General features: G+C 33.5%; 2 protein-coding genes across 3 annotated transcripts; both read right to left on the reverse strand.

The window, feature by feature from the left end:
* Window positions 1-213: 213 nt before the first annotated feature.
* LOC21392701 (pentatricopeptide repeat-containing protein DOT4, chloroplastic) lies at window positions 214-2,636 on the reverse strand. The gene has a single exon (XM_010099629.2). It carries the CDS (start codon window positions 2,457-2,459, stop codon window positions 429-431), a length of 2,031 nt encoding a protein of 676 aa, XP_010097931.1. The 5' UTR covers window positions 2,460-2,636; the 3' UTR covers window positions 214-428.
* A 9,398-nt stretch (window positions 2,637-12,034) lies between these two features.
* On the reverse strand, window positions 12,035-22,229 carry LOC21392703. Of its 2 annotated transcripts, none has more exons than XM_010099631.2 (11): window positions 21,790-22,229; window positions 20,321-20,549; window positions 19,295-19,442; window positions 18,925-19,023; window positions 17,811-17,968; window positions 16,863-17,028; window positions 15,504-15,640; window positions 14,587-15,265; window positions 14,047-14,159; window positions 13,656-13,911; window positions 12,035-12,648 (listed from the first exon to the last, which is right to left on the reverse strand). In XM_010099631.2, the coding sequence occupies exons 1-11, from the start codon at window positions 21,959-21,961 to the stop codon at window positions 12,352-12,354; spliced, it is 2,454 nt and encodes an 817-aa protein (XP_010097933.1). In that variant the 5' UTR covers window positions 21,962-22,229; the 3' UTR covers window positions 12,035-12,351. The 2 variants fall into 2 exon arrangements, with proteins under 2 accessions (XP_010097933.1, XP_024022376.1); XM_024166608.1 differs by lacking the exon at window positions 21,790-22,229 and adding an exon at window positions 21,350-21,412.
* Window positions 22,230-23,238: the final 1,009 nt, after the last annotated feature.

Consider the following 23,238-nt stretch of genomic DNA (forward strand, 5'->3'; position numbering starts at 1 on the left):
AGACATCAAAATCTAAGCTTATGTGGCGGATCATATTTTCAGTACTATGACTGGAATAACTATGACCACACAATGGCATGGCGATTTTGAGGTTTAATGCTTACGCTCGGCACCATGATATGATAAAATGTATCTAACTATATATCTATACACACACACACATACACATATATATGTATATAATCACTTGTAAGCAAACTGAACTGAAGAGCTTATCACTTTTGTTCATGAGTTCAGGATTTTTTTCAGCATACAAAAACATGCTGAAATGGCATTGCAAGCTCTATTTTCTAATTTTTTTTGGGGCCACATTAGCATCATATTTCCTGCATTTTATGACCACTTCGAAAAAAATAACCTAAAGAAAGAACAAAGGAATGAATGGCCAAAGTCGAGACTCAAACCAACCAAAAAACGAACAAAGAACTTCACCAAAAATCACCGCAAGAACACAAACCATCCCGAAAATGGTGGAAACGATTCGGGTCCTTGAGTATGATCTCTCTCCCTACAATGTTGGATATAGCCTTGGCGGACTCGTGGCAAAAGCGACACACACGGTGGTTTTTGGTCACGCGAACGGTTGCACTGCCTTTCGAGCTGATGAGCCCGAAAGAGATGGCCAACATTTCACTATGCCCAACCCCAATGCAGTCCCTCTCTTCATCCACATCATGAAGACTATAATCCGCATTAGGCTTCTGTCCTTCCTCTTCCATTTTCTTCATCAAACACTCCAACTCCCAATAAATTCCTTGTGATCTCGGATGTGACACATCTCCGGTCCTAAACACATGAACTTTGTTTCTCGACTCTATCCAACTATAAGCTTTTTTAGGCTTCAAATCCATGCCCCCAATCATTCCTCTCATTTTATTAACCAAGTCCCATTTACCATTATGAGCATACCAGTTTGACAGCAATACGTAATTCTCAGCATTAAGTGGTTCTAGTTCAGACAACTGCTCCGCTACCCGCTTACCTAAATCCGTTCTGCGGTGAATTCTACAGCCATCTAGCAATGCTCGTAATACCTCGGCGTGCCTTTCAATCTTGTTTTCTTGAATGAAAAGCATTGCCTCGTCGAAGAGCGCGGCATTTGCTAGAAGACCTACCATCAAAGCGTAATGTGCAACTTCCGGTGCCTTAATGCGGTTGAAGTAGAATTTTCCTTCTTCAATTTTGCGTGCGGAGCTGCACGCACGAAGGACATCTGCATATCTAAGCTGATCTAATCGTACCGCACTCAATTCGTTTTCCAGTTCTCGACACAAATCCACCGCAAGGTCTCCTCGTCCATGCAAGCTATAGCCCAGAATCATTACAGTCCATGAAATAACATCTTTGTGCTTCAACTGGGCAAACATTCTTGAAGCCAACTCGATGCATCCCGACTTTGCATACATGTCGATAAGAGCATTGAGGACTGTAAGATTCATGTCTATTCTGTTTCGAAGCAAGTAGCCATGGATTTCCTTGCCTTGCTTATTCGCAGTTACTCTCGCGCAAGCTGGGAGAATGCTTGAGATTGAGAAAGGGTCCGGCTTTAATCCATTCGTAATCATACGACGAAAAAGTTTTAGTCCCTCGCTGTACCCGCCTTTCTTCACGTACGCGTGAATGATTTCTGTCCAGGAGATAATATCCCTGGAGGGCATTCGGTCGAAACCTGCTCGAGCATCCTGGATGCTGCCGCAATCAATGTACATTTTCAAGAGCGAGTTGCTCACTAACACCTTGAACTCCAACCCGCGCTGCCGAGCAATCTGATGAAGAATCCTGCCGTCTTTCAGCGACTTCAACATGGCAGCCGCGCTGATTGCAGTCGCCAGCGCCACCGAATCTATTTCAGCCCCCGAGTCCAGCATTTGGTAAAACAAATCTATAGCCAAACTGGGTTTTCCTTCCCTGATGTACAACCTAGCTAGCAGAGTCCAAGAAACTGCATTCGTGCGGGGAGACTTGTCGAGGATCAGGCATTTTGCTCTGTCTATATCGTCGAGCTTTCCATACATTTCGAGGAGAGCAGAGATCACATATTGATCGTGAGAGAAGCCGAGTTTTATGGCGTGGCCATGAACTTGTTTGCCAACAAACAAACCACCTGAAAGGCCCGAAACCGCAGCCAAAACGCGGGGGAGAGTGTGTCTGTCAGGGCAAACACCACGGCGAAGCATTTGCTGATAAGTGAACAAAACGTGGTGTAAATCTCTGCTGGTTAAGTAGCTTTGGATAAGACTATTCCAAGCAAAGGTATCTGAAAGAGACATTTCGTCGAACATCTTGTGGGCCGGAGACAAATCAGCGGATTTCAACGCCACTCTTGGGTTGCTCGCAAGATGACGGGAACCCAGTTTGCAGTGTAGAAGATTTCGCTTCGGAAAGGTAGTTTCTGAAAGAGGCATTTCATCGAACATATTGTGGGCAAATGAGAATTCAGCGGATTTCAAACCAAACATTCTGTTGTTGGTCGGAAAATGAAGCTTGTATTGCTTTCTCAACGCAGAAGTTATATATATATATATATATATATATATCACTAGTACCCTTTCATCGTATGTGGATTTTGATAGGATTATGCAAGCTTTGGGTTCTTCAATAACGGTTCTCTCGCCGACTGTTTCATCCCTCTCGTGAGTTGCTGCTCCATAGTTTTTGTTTCTTTGCTTTGTATTGTATTCTTCTTCTTTGTCGTTCTTTGATGTTTGGGAAAATTTTCGGTATTGTTAAGTGGATATGTATCACATCGGTACTATTTAAATGGACGGCTGTGATGCGAAAAGTGGGGGGAAAAAAAATTCATGATCCTGATTCCTGCATTCCGCTTACCGAAAATGGCCCCACTATAGTTAATGATATAAAACTTTGTTATTTTTGTAATATTTCAAAAATTTTGTTATATAACTTAACTAATTAAATTTTGCTACATTTTACAATAGATGAGAAAAGGAATATCTAAAAATTGTGATATTTACGTATAAGTATGTGAAATCATCTGTAATGATATTTTTATCTTTTTTTAACTATTTTTAAAATTAGTTATATAAATTCATAATCATTCACATAAAAAGATTTATTTAGAATAATATATATTAGTAATTATAAAATGGATAGATTAATATTATCAATGAATAAAAAATGAATAGATTAATATTATTTAGAATAATATATATTAGTAATTATAAAATATGGATAGATTAATATTATCAATGAATCAAAAACATATTCTAAACATGAAATTTAAAAAGAATCATTTTATATATGTCTAAAGAGTCCAAGGATAAAAACATAGATAAATGGTAGAAAATAGGTCTACATTTAAAACTTATTAAAATACATAATCAATTTATTAATTTGTATAAATTAATAAACCATTTCATGTTTTCAATTTTTATTTTCTAATTTTACTCTTTTCTTGCTATTTTTTCATCCAGGTATATCTAACATTTACCAAATTAAAATCACTTAAAAAATAATAGTACAAATTTTAATGATCTCAGATATACCTGATAAATTTAAGATTTATTAAGTTCGTATTATTAGGGAAAAAATGTACAAATTCTAATGGTGAATTCAATATTTACTAGTAAGGAAAAAATGAAAAATTTAATAGTAAATTTTAGATATAGGCTGGTGCATCTTAAGTGGGTTTTGATATGATTGCCTAAGCTTTGGGTTCTTCAGTAATGGTTTTTCTGCTTCTCTCGCCAACTGTTTCATATCTCTCGTCTCGTGGTTTGCTGCTCCTTTGTTTTTGTTTCTTTGTTTGTATTCTTCTTCTGCGTCTCTCTTTGATTTGTTGGAGAATTTTCAGTTGTGTTTGTTGGATATGCATAGTATGGAGAAAAATCCAAAATGTACCCCTCAGTTTTAAGTAATTCTAACATTTATCTCTGTGTTTTTGATAATCTAAAAGATATCCCTTATGTTTTGAAATTATTCTAAACTTATACCAAGTTTTTCAAAGAAATAAAATATAACCCTTTAAATAGTCAAATTATCAAAAATGACATAAATAATCTTAATGATCAATATTTAAACATTATCTTAAAACTAATGACTAAGAAACTAAAATTAAAAGAAAAAGGTAAATTTCCAATGAATAATTTCTCTGTTTTTGAAAAATAATTCAAAATTTAACTGATCAAATTAGTCTAGGCCTGTCTAGCTCCACATAGAAACTCAGGCCCTCATCATTGACACACAGTTGATGGATTTAGACTTGTTAAATCAATCTTGTCTCTACACTTAGAGCCCGTTTGGTTGGAGGATTCGTTCTCTGATTCGAATTATCGTTCATAGTTCGCTACAGTATTTTCTCTCACAAAAAATACTCGTAAATAAAAAATGATTCTAATCTCATGATTCTAATCCATAAACCAAACGGGCTCTTAATACTGCTATGCAGTCATTTAAATACGTTGACTCTTTTATTTTCTTGATTTTATTTAGTTTTAAAACTTATGTTTTGTCTAAAATAATATCTAAATAGTACTTATTGAGGTTATTTTTTATATTTCTAAAATATTAAACCATTAAAGGGTTATTTTTTTTTACTCTTTTAAAAAACATAAGGGATAATTTAAAAGCTTAAAGAAACTTTTTGAATTATTAAAAACACAGAGGTGCTATTTAAATGGACAGCTGATATGCGAAGAGTAAGAGAGGGGGCAAAAAAAAATAATTTAAATTAAATTAAAAAAATCATGATTCACGTGGCAAGCCCCACTATTCCTTTTTAAGTTTTTATCATCAGAAATTAGTCTCTAAAGGAAATTGAAGATGCTTTTTCATTCTCTACCTAGAGGTAAAAGTTTAGACCGTCATTCTCAGCTTGACCTAAGCCCCGAGGTTAGAAGAAGATATTTGAGCCAAGCCGGGTTAGCTCAAAAAAGAAGGTCGGTTTGGCCTGAAGTTTTACAAAGAAAATTTTTTAAAAGTGAATAATAAGAGCACTTTGAACCGGCATGAAAATAGTTTTACACTTTGAATATCAGCCCAACCCGTCCTGAAGATTCAAGTCAGACAGAACTAACAATGACGGTTTGACTCGACCTTTAACTCGATCTAAACTTACAACTCGACTTCGCCCTTTCATGCTTCCTTCTATGTTTTGTTTTGTAAATCGCACCAGATAAAAATGAAGTAAAATTTGTTATTCAACCCAAAAAAAAAAAAGTGAAAATTTGTTATCTTTATCTTTTATCTTTACATATTACTGTGTATGACTTTTTACTGTTTATTATTTTTTTCTCCTTTTTTTTTTTGTCCCTTAGTTTAAGTTAGGTCTTTAACTTGAACGTGAAAACTGAAAATTAGAAATGGGCTTATCATTGTTTTAAGACAATGAATTGATGCACTTTTTCTTTCCCCTTTAAGAAAAGGAAAATAAATAAAATAAATAAAACATGAAAATCGAAACAAAAAACCCAGCAACTACTTCTGCATTTGTCCATGGAAAAGGTCGGTTAGTTTGCTGTCGTCAGAGTCTCGCCACCACCTCCACTGACTCTTCTGCCTCCTACTCCGACGACGGCAAAAGCCAGCAACAACTTTGACCAGAATGTTTGGATCTCACTACAACCTCTTTGATTTGATTTCTTTCATATAACTTTGCTCTTATTTTATATATGGAATGCGGAATCTGAACAACTCACGTAAAACAACAACAATTTCTCAAATTCTGTGTGATTTTACTTTTTTTTATTGCTTTTGCATGCAGAGGAACTCTAGAAAAAAAAAAAAAAAAAAAAAAAAAAAAAAAAAAAAACACAAATTTCTGTTAAAAACCTTTCAAGCAGCGTGGCAAAAATCCTCATTTCACTTCCGGCTTACTTGACAACATTAATCAAACCTGTACAATCATAAACATGTAAGAAATGATTACTACTTCTAATCTTGAACATATATATATATATATATATATATTTCTATCATTACTAGTGTTTGGATCACCACCGACTTCAAGTCTAATGGCATTTTGTCAAATAATAGGACCCATTTTATATTAGATGAAAATTAAGGGTCTGTTTAGTTCGTTAATTCGAGTTGAGATGTGATTTTATGCGAGAGCTTTTTACTGTAATAAAAAAGTTAGATGTGATTATTTCTGAGAGCTTTTTACTGTAACAAATTTAAATTTTAAACTTAAATCGGTGAAATGAATAAGACCTAAATCAGTGCCAGAACAACACTGTTTGACATTTTTTTACCTCTTCTTCTTATTCTACAATTCATTATTTATAAGTCAGGATCTTAAATTTGTTGGATCATAAACTTTTAATTTTGACATTTAAAATCTTAAATTTCACAATCTTAGGAGACGTTTGGTTCATAGATTAAAATCATGTGATTAAAATTATTTTTTATTTACGTATATTTTTTATGAAAAAAAATACTATAAAAAATTATAAACTATAATTTAAACCATAATTTAAATCTTCCAACTAAATGTACCCTTAGATTCAAGCAGATCAATAAGAGACGCCAATTAAGGGACCACAATTAAAGTACAACATGTCAAATTTGAACATGAAAGTCCCAATTTGCCAACTAACAAAAAGTTGGAATGCGTGTTCGGCCCATTAATCGACGTCAGTTAGCTATTCAACTGCAATTGCAATAAAATTTCAAATTATATATAGGTCTCATTTGTCAAACGTATCATTTATTTTATCGATTTGAGTTTTTAATTTTAAGTTTTTACAGTAAAAAATTATGAAAAAATGTTACATTAACTTTTTTTACTATAGTGAAAAGTTTTCAGAAAAGGTCACATCTCAACTCGAATTAAAAACTCGAATCCGCAAAGTGAACGAGACAAAAAAAAAATATAAAAATTTAGGATCCAATTGCTAAATACTAATAACTTGAGAGTGCACCAGTATAATTAATTAATCCAGAGATAATCTCGTATCAAATAATTTTAATTTCTTTTTAAAGGGTGTGTGGAGCTTACGGCTCATATTTGATTCGAACCTTGCCAGCATGCGAATTGGCAATTCTGCCAAAACTCTTGAGAAAGGTTGAGAGTTGCGGGGCATTCTCGGCACAAGTCCACAATTTTAACCACAACTTCACCTTCCATACAAGGTTTTGGTTCTTGGTTTGTGGGCCCAATGCATGTAACCACGTACGATCTTCCACATGCTGCCATGCTATCCCATAGCTGATCACTTGCTGCTGCAATTATAAGAGTGTTTAGCATGAGAATTTGTGTCATAATTTAAATTATAGTTTGTGATTTATTATAATATTTTTTCTCATAAAAAACATACGCAAATTAAGAATAATTCTGAATTCGTAAACTAAACGCCACAAAATTTTCAGGCTGGTTGTTCCCTAGGCATTTAGACACTGCTTAAATGAAGAAAAAAAAACCTATTTTTAATTGTTAAATCTATATTAAAAATCATCTAATAATTTTTTTTTTAAATTCAAGTATATAACATGCACTGTCAATATATATATATATATATATATTACCATAGAAAGCCCCCGTTAAGTTAACTAAGTTCAAGTTTTTATTGTGCTCCTTTCATTATTAGTTATGTGAAGAGGTTTTGTCAATTTAGCTTTTGCATTTTTTTTTTCCTTTGAATATAAATTTAATATGATATAAAATTTAAAAACATACACTATCATGTAGCAAAAATGTAGGCCTCTATGAGAAAGCCCTCTTTCAACCTCTTTCAGCAAAACCTAGCTTTAACAGCAGACTCTTTAAATTTTAGTTAAAATAACTTTCTATTAACAAATTTTGAGTGATCAACTCTAATTATACTATCTATTTTAACTAAACATCAATTATTTAATATTTATTAATTTTAAAATATAAATAACTTTATTAATTTTTTTAAAATATTTGCATTTATTATAATTTTTAAAAAATAAAATAATAAAAAAATCAAATGGATAGCTCTTCATGTTAGTTATACTCCCGTTTAGTTCGATAATTCGAGTTTTTAATTAGAGTTGAGATGTGATTTTATATGAGAGCTTTTTATTGTAGCAAAAAAGTTCAAAAACATTAGATGTGACTGTTTTTGAGAACTTTTTACTGTAGCAAAACTCGAATCGGTGAAATGAACGGAGCCTAAAATTTTAGAATTTAGGGTGTTACCTTAAAATTTTATAAAAAAAAGTTGCATAAGTTGCAAAAATCTTCTCTTAAATGCACTTAAAAAAAACCTTTAAATTTGGTTGGTGGATTCGAATCATAGTTTGTTGTTCGCTACAGTATTTTCTCTCATAAAAAACATACATAAATCGAGAATAGTTCTGAATCATGATTCTAAATCTATCAACCAAACGTCCTCTTAGAACATATATTCGCACCTCATCGGCTGATATAATTTACAAAATTTCGTCTTACTATTAGATGGGAACACGAGTACTTCCGTTAAATCTTAAAATTTATCATAAATTAGATCAAAACCACTATAACACTTGAGTTTATAGACTAACTGGCGAAAAAAACAAAACAAAACAAAAATGTTTTAAGGACCAAACTCTCATTACTTTAAAGTTTTGAGACCAATAGCACCAAAACCTATTTTATTAAATAAAAAAAAAATCTATTGGCAAGGATATTAAAATTATTCACAAATTCGTCAAAAAAAAAATCGGATTCTTTCACACCATGCTCTATATAAAAAACAAAGTGAAAACCTTTATATATGTAATATATATAAATATAACTGTAACGACTCGCACTTCCACTTGATATGATATTTTTCACTTTGGGTCTGAACCCGCACGGTTTTACTTTTAGACTTCACCTCAAAAGACCTCATACCATTGGGAAGTGGTGTCATTCTTTATAAATCAGAACCCATTTTTATCCTCAAATGATGTGGGACTGCACAACTTACTTTTTATTGACCTTGTACCTCAAGAGATTGATGGTTGTCACATATATATTTTCAAGCGGTGTACTCTCAAAGAGGAAAATTAAAATGGATACCCAAGTTTTGGTGATTGCAGTACTGAGTGTGAATATATGCATAATTGTCTCATTGGCATACGCAGATGAAGGCACTGCAACATTTTATACACCACCTTATGTTCGTAAGTGTTTTAGCCTTCTTTTCTATGTTGATCACGATGATACTTATTCTACATGATAATAGAAAATTTTTCTTTGCTATAAGCTAGGGTTCGATGAAATAAAGTTATCCCAAGAAAAAATATTTTTCGGAAATTATTCGCTAACAGTTTGGTCGTGACAGACTTATAGTAAGTACTGTATTATAGAAATATACGATTTGATGGTCGGAACTTGTCTATTGCGCTCTTACGAGGTTAAATCTTCAGAGCATCTCTATCTATGTTAGTCATTTTATATTTTTAACTAAAATTGTTAATAATTTAACTTTTTTAAGCTTTTCTCTACTCCACCGTTAGCTAAATAATAAGCTATTTTAGAGAATGTATTTCACCCTAACTAAAAGTTGTGTCGTTTAACTCTGGTCAAATATGGAATATAATTTAAGCTGCATGCTTACCAAACATAGTGTGTTCACTGTTCAAACTGAATTGTACTGACAAAATTAGTGAAACAAACACCGACTTAGAGTATCTCACCATCATGCGACACCCTCGTGAGTTCATCAAGTACACTTTTTATTAAGAAGCAAAAAAAGTACAATTTCTAGTGTGAAATGTAGGAGGATTTCATTTTGCTTTTACAGGGAGTGTATATGCGCAAGCAAAGTCAATGAGTAACAAAATGGATTGGAATGGGATATGTTGCCGTATCAGTTTTCATCAATCTTGGCCTATAATCTCTTATGTAATATAGTACAGAATACATATTACACAAATTCAAGCCACTTCGTATACAGTCGCGCTTTTTTTTTGTTTTTGTTTTTGTTTTTTTGGAATTAGGCGTTTTAATATTCCTTTCTTTTTTAATCTAAACAAGAAAAATTGTAGTGAAAAAGGTAAAGCGTACACTTAATTAGTTACTAAAAAAAAAAGAAGAAAAAGAAACTAAGGTGGGTGGAGCCACCTACTTAAAAAAGTTTCTTTCTCCCCCTCTTTCTCTCTCTTTTTTTTTTCTTCCCCTTTTAATTCTTTCTCACCCATTGATATTGATTAATCAAGAATTGAATAAGTTAATAGATCATTGACTATCAAATTAATTAGTGGTATATAATATATACATACATACATATATATATATATATATATACGAGTTTATGTGTATCAAAACTTACAAAAACTATGCTTTTAAAAGGCCTTTTTTCCACATATCCTTGGCAATGTTTTCATGAATTTGTTCTCCAATTTAGTTACAAGTTTGATGTCTTATAGGAAAAGCCCTAATATGGCCAATTAAAGAGATACGTTTATCCCAAAGTATAGTTTTTCTTCCCTATAAACGAAGGAAATATGGATGTATATTATGATCTAAGGGAGTGTCTCTTGAGACTTTTTAATTCTATTAGTTGAGTCACGTGCTACGCATTTAAGAAATACTTTTATAAATTTGACCCCGTGTCAAAACACATAGTCTCCTTAAAAGTTAAGTCTATTAAGTAAAAGAAAATAAGAAAAAAGTTTAAAATTTTTTAAAAAGAAAAAGATGAAAGAGGAAACGTTAAAAAAAAAGGACAAAAAAAAAAAAAAAAAAAAAAAAAGAAGAGGAAAGAGGCCAACATTTGGCCTCCTTAGCCTCATTAGGAGTCAAGTCCACTTAACTGCTTTTATATGTTAGATGTTGAATTGGATGTGTAAATAGTCGTTCGAAGATTAGATTATAAAAGAACAATTGGGAAAAAAAGAGCAAAGCACACGTAAAAAAATTAAAGTATAAAAAAAACATTCATAAAAAAAAATAAAAGAACATAACAGAACATTTATAAAAAAAAAAAATAACAATAAATAAAAGATGAGGTTACCACGTAACAGTCTGAAAAGTGCTTTGTGAGAGCACTATAAAAAAAATGTGTAGTAAGAACTTTTGATATAACATGAATTATACTAAAAATAATTAAGTATTTAGACACATTTAAAAAATTATTTTACAGTTTTTACCCTTTGTCAATTAAATAACAACACATGTAAAAAAATTACTTTCATATATATAAAGTAAGAAAAAATTATTTTTAAAACACTCACATAAACAAATAAACCGCGAAAAAAATTCACAAAATAAAAAAATAAAAAAAAACATTTAAAAGATTAAGAGAATAAAGATACAACAACATTTAAAAGATAAAGAGAATAAAGATGCAACAACATTTAAAAGATAAAGAGAATAAAGATACAAAGTAAAGAAAGAAAAAAAAGAAAAAAAGAGCAGGAGAGGCCACCATATGTAAGCTCTAGAGAAGAGTCCTTTAACTCTTTTATGTATTGTTAGATTTGTTGTCCTTAAAATAAAATTCTGTCTGCATGTTTCGTTTTTAAGGCCTCATTCATTTGACCAATTCAAGTTTTCAGTTTTAAGTTTCTACAGTAAAAAGCTCTCAGAAAATGTCACATCTAATTTTTTCTGCTACAGTGAAAAGCTCTCAAAAAATGTCACATCTCAACTCGAATTGAAAACTCGAATCCGCAGAGTGAACGACACCTAAATAACTCGTGTCTATTTATCAAATAAAAACAAACAGCTTTACCTCCTTCAAAACATCAATTTCTCAATTTCTTTCTAATGTCATACGTCCATTAAGTAGAACTCACCCTTAGAAAACCCGGCTTGTAAAAAAAGGAGACCCTTTATTAATTATCTTATTTTTAATCCATGTAGGGGTTTTCGCATTAGCAGTGACTAGTTTCCCTCCTGAGAATAGGAAGTCCTGTTTCTCATAAAGAGTAGTGAACTAATTAAAAATATTACGTTTCGCTAGTTCGAATCATAACTCAAGTTTTTGCTACAGTATTTTTTCTCACGGTAATGGAAATTTAACTTTTTCTGCTATAGTATTTTCTCTCACATGAATTCACTTTTTAATTTAAATTTTCAACTCAAACGAGTGAAACAAACGAAGTCTTTCATCTTTCTCCCAAGTATCCTATCAGATCGTGGTCCTTTTTTCTTTTTGGTAAGAAGAAAGTGGTAATTTTATTCACCTTATCTTCTGTGTGTATCTTTCTAGGAGCAAAGTATTCAAAAAAAAAAAAAAAAAAAAACAATAAAGTCCGATCCATAACTATTGTGGAGAATTCTCCTACTATAGAATTCTCCAAAGACATTTCTACCTACAATGATATAGAAAATTATATGCGACTATGGCATTGAATGTTCTCACTCTACAATAGACAATGGATCGGTCATTTCTTTTTTCTTTCTATTTTTCCAAGCAATGAGATTGTAGTAGAACTATTTACCAGGAAACTGCCCGGCTATACATTGTTGTTGCTGCTATGACTTCTTTCTAACTTAGCTTGGTCCTTGGTTCCCTTTCTTTGAGGTTCTGATCTCGACTCGCCGCCTTCAAATGGTAATACAACTACAGGTGCTGCAGGCACCATGTCCCAGCGCTGCTTCACGAGAGTCATGAACCTTCTCACCATTTCCTTCCGGAATGCAAGTTCCCGTGTGAAGAGATCGAAGACAAAAAACGCGAGGACGTACTTGAAAGAGACCGTGAGGAGAATGGTGGCGCCAGATAACAAGGCCAGGGCAACCTCAGTGGTTACCTGATAAGAGTTCATATAATTTGTAACTGATCACAAGCAATACTAGTACTTGAGAATTAACTATATATATATATATATAAGGTTCAAGAATAAGAACATTATGTACTCAAGTGGTACAAGCTGTGTGAACTACAGCAAACAGCCTGCCAAAAAGATACAACCAACTAAATTGATTCAAACTACTTCTACCACTTAAAACAACAAATGATAAAACTTCAAAAGATGACAATCTTTTGGTATTTGGCACGTTAACCCCTTATGCGATTGGTGAGGTACACCTTAAAATTTAAATTAAGGTAAATCATCTCCTCAATTAAACGAGGTGTTGCATAGTGCCTCCAAATTCACAATGGCTTTTAAAATTGGATGGCAACGCCCTTGTACACGTTATGTGAGCTAATTTGAAGAAAGAGACTGAAATTTTATACGATGATCGGAGCATGTCACATCATGTGCATGAGGGAGTCCCCTTCAAAATCTTAATATCATTAATCAGTATGAGGGCAATTTTGCTAAATTTTATAAAATTTGGAAGTAATTACCAGAATAAAAAGAAAAAACCTAACACAAGGCGTCTCATGGTGATTGTTTTATTTAATGATTTAGCAGAATTCTTTCCTTGTTTTGTTTTGTTTTATCCTACCACTCTTCTATACAAATTAATGCCCGGTGCCCATATTGAAAGGATTTTCCCTTTTCCTTCTGAAGGACTCTCACTCCTATATTATATTTTTCTTATAGATTTTTTAAACATGACAAGAATTTCTCATTGGGTTACATACAAAAGAAACTACAGAAATTCATAGCATGCATATTTGTAATTACTAATCACTTCTGTTTTATAATGGGAGTTGTTGCTTGCAATCTTAAATGTGTCGAGATAAATCTTTCGTATTCAAGTCATGTGTGCGTCGAAGACATAAAACAGGTAAATGCAAAAAATACAGAAGCTCTGACACAGCCACACAAAAAATTCTTGTAAAATTGCATGTCAGAGAAAAACATACCTGAGGTTGACCAGAAAGGATAATCGTTCGTATTTTCAAAAGCGTGACATTAAGATTTTGTAGAAAACTTTCAACATCATGCATGGCATCTTTCACAGCTATAATTTTCTGAATTGTATTTGAAGGTGGCTGATCATGGATAGTCACTTTCCCAAAGGATCGTCCAAGACGGCCTTGCTCCTTTAGCCCTTTTAATGATAGCATACTAGCCGCTAAAATTATTAACAATGTAGGGAACACATATGACAGCAAATTTCTGAAAAGGAAAATTAAGACATTAGCTCAGAAAACAATACATGGGGGTGAAAATGCAAAAATATACGTGCACACGTAAATGGGAAAAATAAGATTGCTGACATCACAATATTAACAAACAATGTATTTAATTTACCTGAAAATAATTGCATAAGTAAAAGCAAGGAAAGAAACAGTCAAGTGTGGCTCCTCCCAGTGCCTGAGCTTTTCGAAATTCTTGGCAGTTATAGTCAGAGGAAGCATAAGTTCCTGAACAAAAACAAATGCCAACAATGTTTATTTCTATTGTCTAAAATAGAACAAGTAAAGTTTTCATATTTGTGGGGAGAAGTGAATAATGCAAGGTATCGACATGATGAGTTATAACATGTAACATTTCTTTCTTTCTTTTCCCCCTTTTTTTTTCTCTTTAAAGTTTGGATATCTTAAACACAATGAAAATGGAGTTAATACATAAACTCAACTGAAAATGCTAGGAAATCTTTTTAAGCATAATATTCCTGAAGATTTTATGGATATTATGAACTATGAACTTCAACTCTTAAAGATTTAAGGCTAGTAAGGAATTGTAAACATCACTCAAGTCTCAAGCAAGTAATCAAGTCATGTGTTGGGTCACATTCTTGAAAATGAAAAATCCAGACAAGGGGACAAATAATAAGTTAAGCAGCTTAACCTTGAAAAGATCAATATTACTAGGTATCCCTTTAAGTGTTGCCGCATCAATTGTTGCTTGAGTTTTTTCAATCGCCTCATGTTTCCGTCTGCAAATTTCTGCTGCCCTTTCTACAAGACTTGAATCAGCAACAACAAGGTTTTTACTTAACACCAGTCCTTCTCTTGACGAAGAGTTCTTCCAAAAAGCAATGGAAGCACTAGAAGACCAAGACGGGGACCTCATCCACTTCCGCAAGTAAATGCTTCCGTCTATATCAAACACATGATTATTAATTTCACCTACTTCATTGGAAGGTCTTGTTTGAACTGGTTGACTATCTACAAACTTTCTAACAAGGGGTCCACCCCAGTAATTTGCAGCTAGAGTTTGGCAGACCACATCACCATAAGGTGCAAAATTTAAGTACGAAAACTGAACAAGTTTTATGGGATCATCGACTAGCTTCCGCATGAATTGAAGGGCCTGGAGTCTGGCTATACTATTGATGGCACTCGTGGTCGCTCTGTCTTTTCCTTTTAGAGCACCGTAGACATTAAGTACCGATTCATCACCATCCACTGGTCCGTAATCACGGATGAACTGGTGCAAAGCAATAATTTCACTGATGGATGCGTGCCATACATCTCGCCTCATTTCACCTCCCAGGTCAACAAATTCCAGCACCCACGGTTTTGACCTGTATATGAGTATTTAATAGAGAAAGGCATATACACAATGAGATGTTTATTTGAAAAGAAAATAACTGACTCATAGAGGTCAAAGCAGAGCCATCTCTCTCACATCAATCGTACCAACTTAGTAGGGCTAGGGCTAAGATCAGAAAAATGAAACACACACACACACACACACACACACACACACACACATATTCAAGTGAAGTTACTCCATAGAGGAGGTTAAAGAAGCTTACTCACTCGAGACCAGATGAAATAGAGACAGCAGAGTCAAAGCGCACAGAACCTAACGGCCCAACTTTTGCCTTTTCCACTTTTGTCCCATGTCTCGTAATATCCAGTCTTATGACATCTTTCTGCCCTAATATACCAACTGCCTGTTCCACAATCGAAAATGTTTATAATATTGAAAGACTTACAAATACAACAAGAGAGGAAAAAACAACTGAAGGATAACTTTAATCTGGACGGAAAGTATAACTTTGCCAGGTTTCACAATCATCAGGCAGATAAAAAAGATCCAATGCAATTGCAACTCGGTTTTCAGAGAGCAGAAATCAGGTTTGGTTTACGAAGACATGTAGTGACTCGTGAAAAAGACGAAAAGATAATTTCCCATTACAAGAAAGATACACCACAGGAGTAAAGATTCATCTAATCTGTGAAAACTCCCTTAAATAGAGGATAAACCAGTCCAATCTACAATTCAAAATTCTAAGGAAACGAATGCAAATAAAGGGGGTTTTGTTTGAGAACTATCTGTAAATTTAGAATTGCGAGCTTGGCATCAGAAGAAATTGAAATGATCCAGCCAGCAGAAGTTGTAACGAGAGATGGGGCATTGGAGGCCAAAAGGACCAACTCCAACTAAAGGGACCAATCATAAACACAAAACCTGCACCTTTTTCCTCACACCACTTCAGTTTGGCTTTTAAATGAAACCTCGCTGAGTTAAAGTGAATCAATATAAGGGCAGGGGGAAAAAGAAGCTTATCAAATTTCCAATTTCTTCCAACAATTACATTTACATCTAATGTGGTCAGCTAGTCATTTGAAGGAGAACGAATTTCTTGTGATCTTGCTCATTGGGCTGATCAAGACGTGTAGAGTGCAGCTCAAATGCTGCAATTGACCGAGGCATGCAGAGAGGTCTTTGTCTCTCCTTACCGGTTTCATTTCCTCCAACACAAGTCATGTAGCTCAAGGGAAAGAGTTTGGTGGGCAAGCTTAATGCTTGGCGGCAACCTTACATATGTATTCAGGTTATGGAACACCTAGTTTTGTATCGAATGGAATATGTTCCTAAAGCGTAATATAATGAGGTGGGTTTCCAAGTAACCTTGAAAGAAGAAAACTTCAAGAACTATTTGTGCATACCGTAAACTTTAGCATGGAATATTATCAAATAGAGGTGCATGAAAAGGTAAGTTAGAACAACTTTTTGACTCCAAAAACCATAAAGATAGTTTAAATCGTAAGAGGTTCTGTTCAAGTATATTGCTTTTGGACACGTGTTTTGCCTCCATAGTCCATACATTTCAATCAGCGTATCCAATGATGTAATGATACATGAAAGTTACTCATTGAATGATGAAATACCTCAAAATAGATTGCTTTATCAGTCAGAGTAAGTTTCCCCGGCCATGCCATATTGTTCTCCCATTTTAGAACGGGCTGCTTTTGGCTGGAACCGATGCATAAGATTCTCTCATCAGAAAGGTGGGAAAATTCTCGAATTTGGTACGATTTCCGCCTCTCATGCACCCTGTATGTAAACTAGTGGAACATGAGCTCCTTTAAGCATAATTTTTTTTTTTCAACGCATTAATACATATGCACATTATGATCTTACAAAAATGTTCAACACCAGACATCAAAATGCAACCAATGTATGATGAAAGGACTATACGTATCTATGAGAAATTCTGACGTTTTTATACAAGTCAGAGACTGAAATTTTCTTTGAATGAAAGTACTGGGTTTCTTCGTGTATTTCATCCATTAAAAGTTCAGCGATCTGACTTTGTTTATGATTTTGCTGAATTGGATGTCTCTCAATAATATTTTTATATGTAGGGTTCTTATAAAGGAAAAGACAACAACTTATATTGTTCATACTAGTTTCTAGTGGAACTAAGCAGTTAAAAGAAGTAACTTGAGTATGTTTTATTAGATTATCATTCTGGACAGTGTTAGAAGATTAAAATTAGAAGACCTAGCATGCACATGGCATAAAGGATGTGCAAGAAGATTCTTTCTAAACATTTAAGGTCGAACATGGGCTGTATTTGTTGGATGGTTCCATGTCCTTATATGAGTCTTATTACTCGGAATATATTTAAATATAACTTAAAACAAATTTCATCTTTCCCATTTATCTCCCCCAACCCAAGTAATGAAAAGAACTTCACAGAAATTAAATTTCTTAGAGCTTATCAATTGATCTTCGTGTTTTATTAACATAATGTATAATAACTTGTGCAACTACTTACAAAAGTTGCCAGAGACCATAGTTAAAACATACAAGTAGTTAAAATATAGGTTCACCTGAGAAGTTCCTTGATATAAGTCAGCCACAAGCCCAAAGAGATACCCTTTTCATTACCAGCAAGAGTCTTAAATAGACTATGTGCCGTTGACCGATCAGCCACACCAAAAATAGCAGGAGCCATACGGACAAAAGCCTCCTCTCTAACAAGCATGCCCTACAGTAGCGGGAATGGACAAAATCTAAGAACAAAACTTTCAGACTTCATTGTTAATTGTTGAAAGAGAAAAAGGCATAGTTCAGGAGTTATACGGACAAAAAGGCATTGCCAAATTACATTCTTACAAGTGTATTCCTAGCTAAGATTGGTGAAGTAAGAGAATCTATTCCATTGGACAAATTATAATTCATTTAAAGAGGGGAAAGCCTATTGGGAAGAGATATCCACTGCAGAGGAATAGACACTGATGAGAGACTGGACAAGGTGTCTACGCACCACGGTAAGCACAACACACTTACCAAAGTAAACGATAATTACCCACTCTCTAAGACCGCGCAATACTGAGAACGTAGCTAATAGATTTTTCTCCATTATACATGCAGCTCTGGTTAACCTACTGTGCTTCCCCACCACCTCTGATTCTTCATGGTTAAAATCCTCCTAGTTTAAGTTCTTAAGTCAAAAAGAAATGCTACAATGGGCTCCTAAAAAACACAATAGCTCTATAAGGTAAAACCACCCATTGAGACCTTTTTAGTAATCTCAACATAAACATCATCAATTCTATTTTCTCTTCATACGAAACCAAATTTTTATTCAAAACAAAACTAGAGTACAGCACAAGAGATGGAACCAGTGGTCCTCCCAGAAACATAAACACTTTCTCTGTATGAATATTTAGAGGGGTGAACAAAGGGGGATAAAAGTAACAAGAAAAAAGGGGGTACAACCATTCTTCCCCGTTTACTCCTTTTTCAGTTATATAATATATACTCTCGACACAAATATATGTAAAAAGTCAGGTCTTCGAACAAAATATTGAGCATGAGAATAATTTTAACAAAAATACATGCACAATATGTTTTCATGCATGTATTCAAACAAAATACGCGCATGAGAACATTTTTTAACAAAATGAGGCCTAAAGAGCTCGAGGTTTCCTATGAATAAACCTGAAAAGAAGCTCTTGCTGAAGCTTTGGCAGGCTCTTCAGAGTAAGGATTCTCCCACGCAAGCATTGTTATGAATACAAGTCTCTGGAATGCAAGCTCCTGCACCCAAAACAATGGTATCCAAAAAAGAGGGAAGAAAAAAATATGACTTACTTAATCCGTGAGTATACTAGTACCATAGCTTACAGATATTGAAAAGCAATAGCATAGGGAAGAAAGAAAACAGAATAGGACAAAAAAAATGCTCTAGACTTCAGGTTCCAATTTTTTTTTTAAATAATAAAAGACAGAACTTTATCAATAGGAACAAAGAAGAGGAATAAACTGAAGCATGAAATACAAGAAACTCCATATGCTAAATGTGACGGACCTTAAGTGAAGGATGAACATTAGAACTATCCCTTGATAAGAACCTAAAGCAGCAGTACTCAACCAGATTGCGTGCATCATTATATACAGATTCTGGGACGAGTGCTTTAAAGATTTTCTGCATTTTCTGAGCAGTCAATCCATTTAGCCTGCAAATCTTAACATCAGATGGTCAGATAATGTTTGATCACTTTATAAGTCAAGCGTGCATAACAACCCGAATAAGCTCTTGAGGAAAAGAAAAGTTCTCCGCATAATAGCATACTTAAGGGTCCAAACTAATGGTGACAAAGTAAATACCCATACGTTAAGCAGAACACATATTAAATCATGAAGCGTATACCAATTAACATTTAGAAAAAAAAAAAACTTTAGTTCCCCTGCTCCTTCAAATCAATTCTTCAAGTTTACAAGGATAATATTTTTTTAAGAAAGGTGTTTCCCTGAATGATTGGAAAATCACAAGTTCCAGTTTAATAGAAGTTGTATTCATAGTCTATTTTAGATCCTTGTACATTTAATGTAGCTACACTCCTAAAAGAGCAATCTCGCAAAATATCTGACAGAAAGTAACAGGATGCAGTTAGAATTCCTTCTTGTGATGATTTTGCGGGTTATCTTGTTCCGGTTTCATGTTCAAGAATAAAAAGTTGACTCTAGATAACTTCGTTTTCTCCAGTTAAATATACAATATTTTTTGTAAACAATAGTTATATTTGCGAGGCGCTCTAAATGGATACCCAATTAAAAGAATTGTAGCTGACTCTTTCAGTGTATAACTGCAGAAACAAGTAAATTCCTTTCTTATGTAGTTTGTTCATTTTCTTGCTATATTGTGTTTATGCAGTATATTTTTTTCCTCCTTTCAAATATCTCTTTTGTCTCCTAGTAAAATGTTCCCATATGGTAAAAAAAAAATTATAAGGACTTCCATCACAATGTTACTATTCATTTCACATAAACTGAACCTAAGCAATGCCAATGTAAAAATCTCAAGCAAAACGCTGTATCTGCTACGTATCTTCACCTGCTAAATTGCTCGATAGATACAATGGCAGCTAAAGAGAGAGTCCCTTGCGGCATTCTGCTATTAATGGTTTGCTCTGCCACAAATATGTCCTCCATGATTGAATCACCAATATCATTTTCAGGAACCGGCTTTTTACTCTTACTAGGTCTTACCAGTGGAGATGTCACTTCGTTCAAAAACTTTTGGGTCTTTAGGAGCCATACATTCAACTTATCTTGCACCATATCTGTCAAGAAGCATGAAGTTTTTCACAGCTAGAACTAAAACAAACTCGAATATAGGTTACTAGATTTTGTGAAATATTAAGCCCAAAATAAGTATTACAAAGTAATATATCACGCTGCCTATAAGCAATACATATCATCTGACTTTTACCTCTAAATTTTGTGAACAGAAAATTATCATGCACGTGATGTAACATGCCATAACTTTTACTTTTATTCTTTTAAAGGTCATACAAGAAATAAAACACGCAAAAGCATAATGCAACAACACATTCAACCAAACTAAAACGGATACAGATTCGGTGTTATGTGAACACCACCTTATCAATTAGCTACATAAAGTAAAAGCCAAATTTTAGTACAAGGACTTAACAGGTTGCACTTGCACTGATATCACTTTGTTGTAATAGAGAAGGCCTAACCCAAATTGGCACCCCTAGAGAAGTGTAAAAGGAGATAAAAATCAAGTTGTTGTGCTACACTCCTAAAGTTTGCTTAAATTATCTCCTTAGCACTTGAACCCACATGCAACTGAACTCCACTTTCTCACTTTCTGTCTTGATTTCGTGTTTTTTTTAGTCAAATAATCAAAGAGTACATGAATAACACATAAGTCTATAAATTAACCCGTAAACTGTAAGGAACTTGAAAAGAACATAATTCCCAATTATTACAGATTAAAAGCCCTACTCCCCCTACAAATGAGAGTAATAAAAATAAAATAAACAAACAAGCACGCAAAAGATTTATAATGGTTCACTCTTAATATGAATGCTACGTCCACTTTACGAGAATCACACACCTCACGCCTTGTCAGACTCTCTGTGTTTTTCTTTTCCCTTTAAACTCCAATACCCAAAACCCGCGCCCTAAATATAACTATACTCAGGGCAACCCCAAACACATGTGCCACTCCCTTCCAACCGTGTTGACTCTGCGTCAGGGCAGCCTCCACACAATCCTCATAAATCGCAATCTTCGGTTTATTCCATAAAAGAAACCAGCGCTTGAATTTTTGTTTTTCTTCTTCATTTTCATCTTAAACAGCTAGGAGAAACTAAAAACTTTGCACTCTAGTCTTTTGCACAATCATTTGTTCAATTGTTCTGCCATAAACATTAAAACCCAATATCTACTTAAGCAAGCACCACATTAAAAAAACACAAAGAGCTTCAAAAAACAAAAAAAAGAAGTAAATAATTTGATTTAAAAAAAAAGGAAAAGAAAAAGAAAAGGGCTTACTGGCTTTGATGCCGTTGAGCTTCCATCTGTCCCCCAAAGACTGCCCCACAAGCATGAAGCGAGACTTGTTATAGTCAGGAGAATCCCTGCCATAACATGTAAACCTCCATAGCTCAGAGCCAGGCGGAGGTTGAGAAGACTTCAAGTGGGCAAAAGACAACTTTGAGAGCATTTTATTCTTTATTCTCTTTAATGGGTTTGGATTTCAAGACTTGTTAAGCTTTTTTGGTCTTGTGGCCGGTGGGACAGTATTATGTCTATGAAGTACGAACATAGATGTTCATTTTCATGAAACGTTTTGTACGGCTTTAGATGAAGGAGATAGCTAATATTAGCTGTTAGCTCCGGTGATGGCTGCTACACGACAAAACGGGAAAAGGGTAAAGGCAATTAAGCAAAATTCAACACAGATTGGGTCTCAACTCTGAGCTGAAATAATCACCAACAGGCAACATTGGACTCGGCCTCGAAGTATTGGGAGTTGGTTTTGTTTTTATTTTTTTTTATGTTTTTTAAGAAAAAAAAATAAAAAAATAGAAAAAAATAATATTTGATATAATTAGAGATAAAAAATAGAAATGAAAATGAATTTTTAATTTAGTATAATGTATATAAATAGAATAAATAATTATTTAACATAACATTGACCTTAAAAATGTAAGACTACCTAAATATTTTATTATATCTTTCTAACATCCTTATTATGTTAAATAACCAAATAATAGTATAATAATAGTATTATATAGTTAAATTTCTTGGTATTAGTATTTTTAATGTTTGTGCTATGTTAAATACTGTCATGTTGTGTTAAATAATGTTTGTATTACATTAAATAACTATAATGTTACATTTTTCACAATACATGTTACATTCAAGGAACGGTATTTCAAGAAAGACCAGGCAAAGTCAAACTTTTATACTTCAAATGTCACTATTTATAAAGAGTGTTTTTATTTAAAAGAATAAGATATGAAATAATGAGAGTGTTATCTTATCCATAAAAAAAATACAGTGTTACCTTATAAATAACTTACTTGTGTTATGTTATTTTCGTAGTCAATATTCGAGGAAAATCATCCCTTTATCCCATTTAATTTACTTTAATCCCTGAATTTTAAAAATAGTTACATTTTTATAGCCAAATTTTTAATTTAAACATATGAATTCCCGAGCTTTGTTTTTTGACATATTTAGCACCCAATACTAAAAATAACGAATTGTTTATGAAATTTAACAAAATTAATCACGTTTTCATCTCGTGATAATTTAAAATTTTACAAAAAAGAATTACAATAATGTACAAAATTTTCTCTGCTACTCTTAAAAGATATTGAAGAATACAACATTTTACACTTGTAACTATTAATGTAGAATTTTTAATTGTTATGTGATAAGGATGTAATTATCCTTGTTAAATGTCAAAAATCGTTCATCAGTTCTAGAGTCAAG

This window comes from Morus notabilis, unplaced genomic scaffold (genome assembly GCF_000414095.1).
Source record: "Morus notabilis unplaced genomic scaffold, ASM41409v2 Scaffold1604, whole genome shotgun sequence".
NCBI lineage: Eukaryota > Viridiplantae > Streptophyta > Magnoliopsida > Rosales > Moraceae > Morus > Morus notabilis.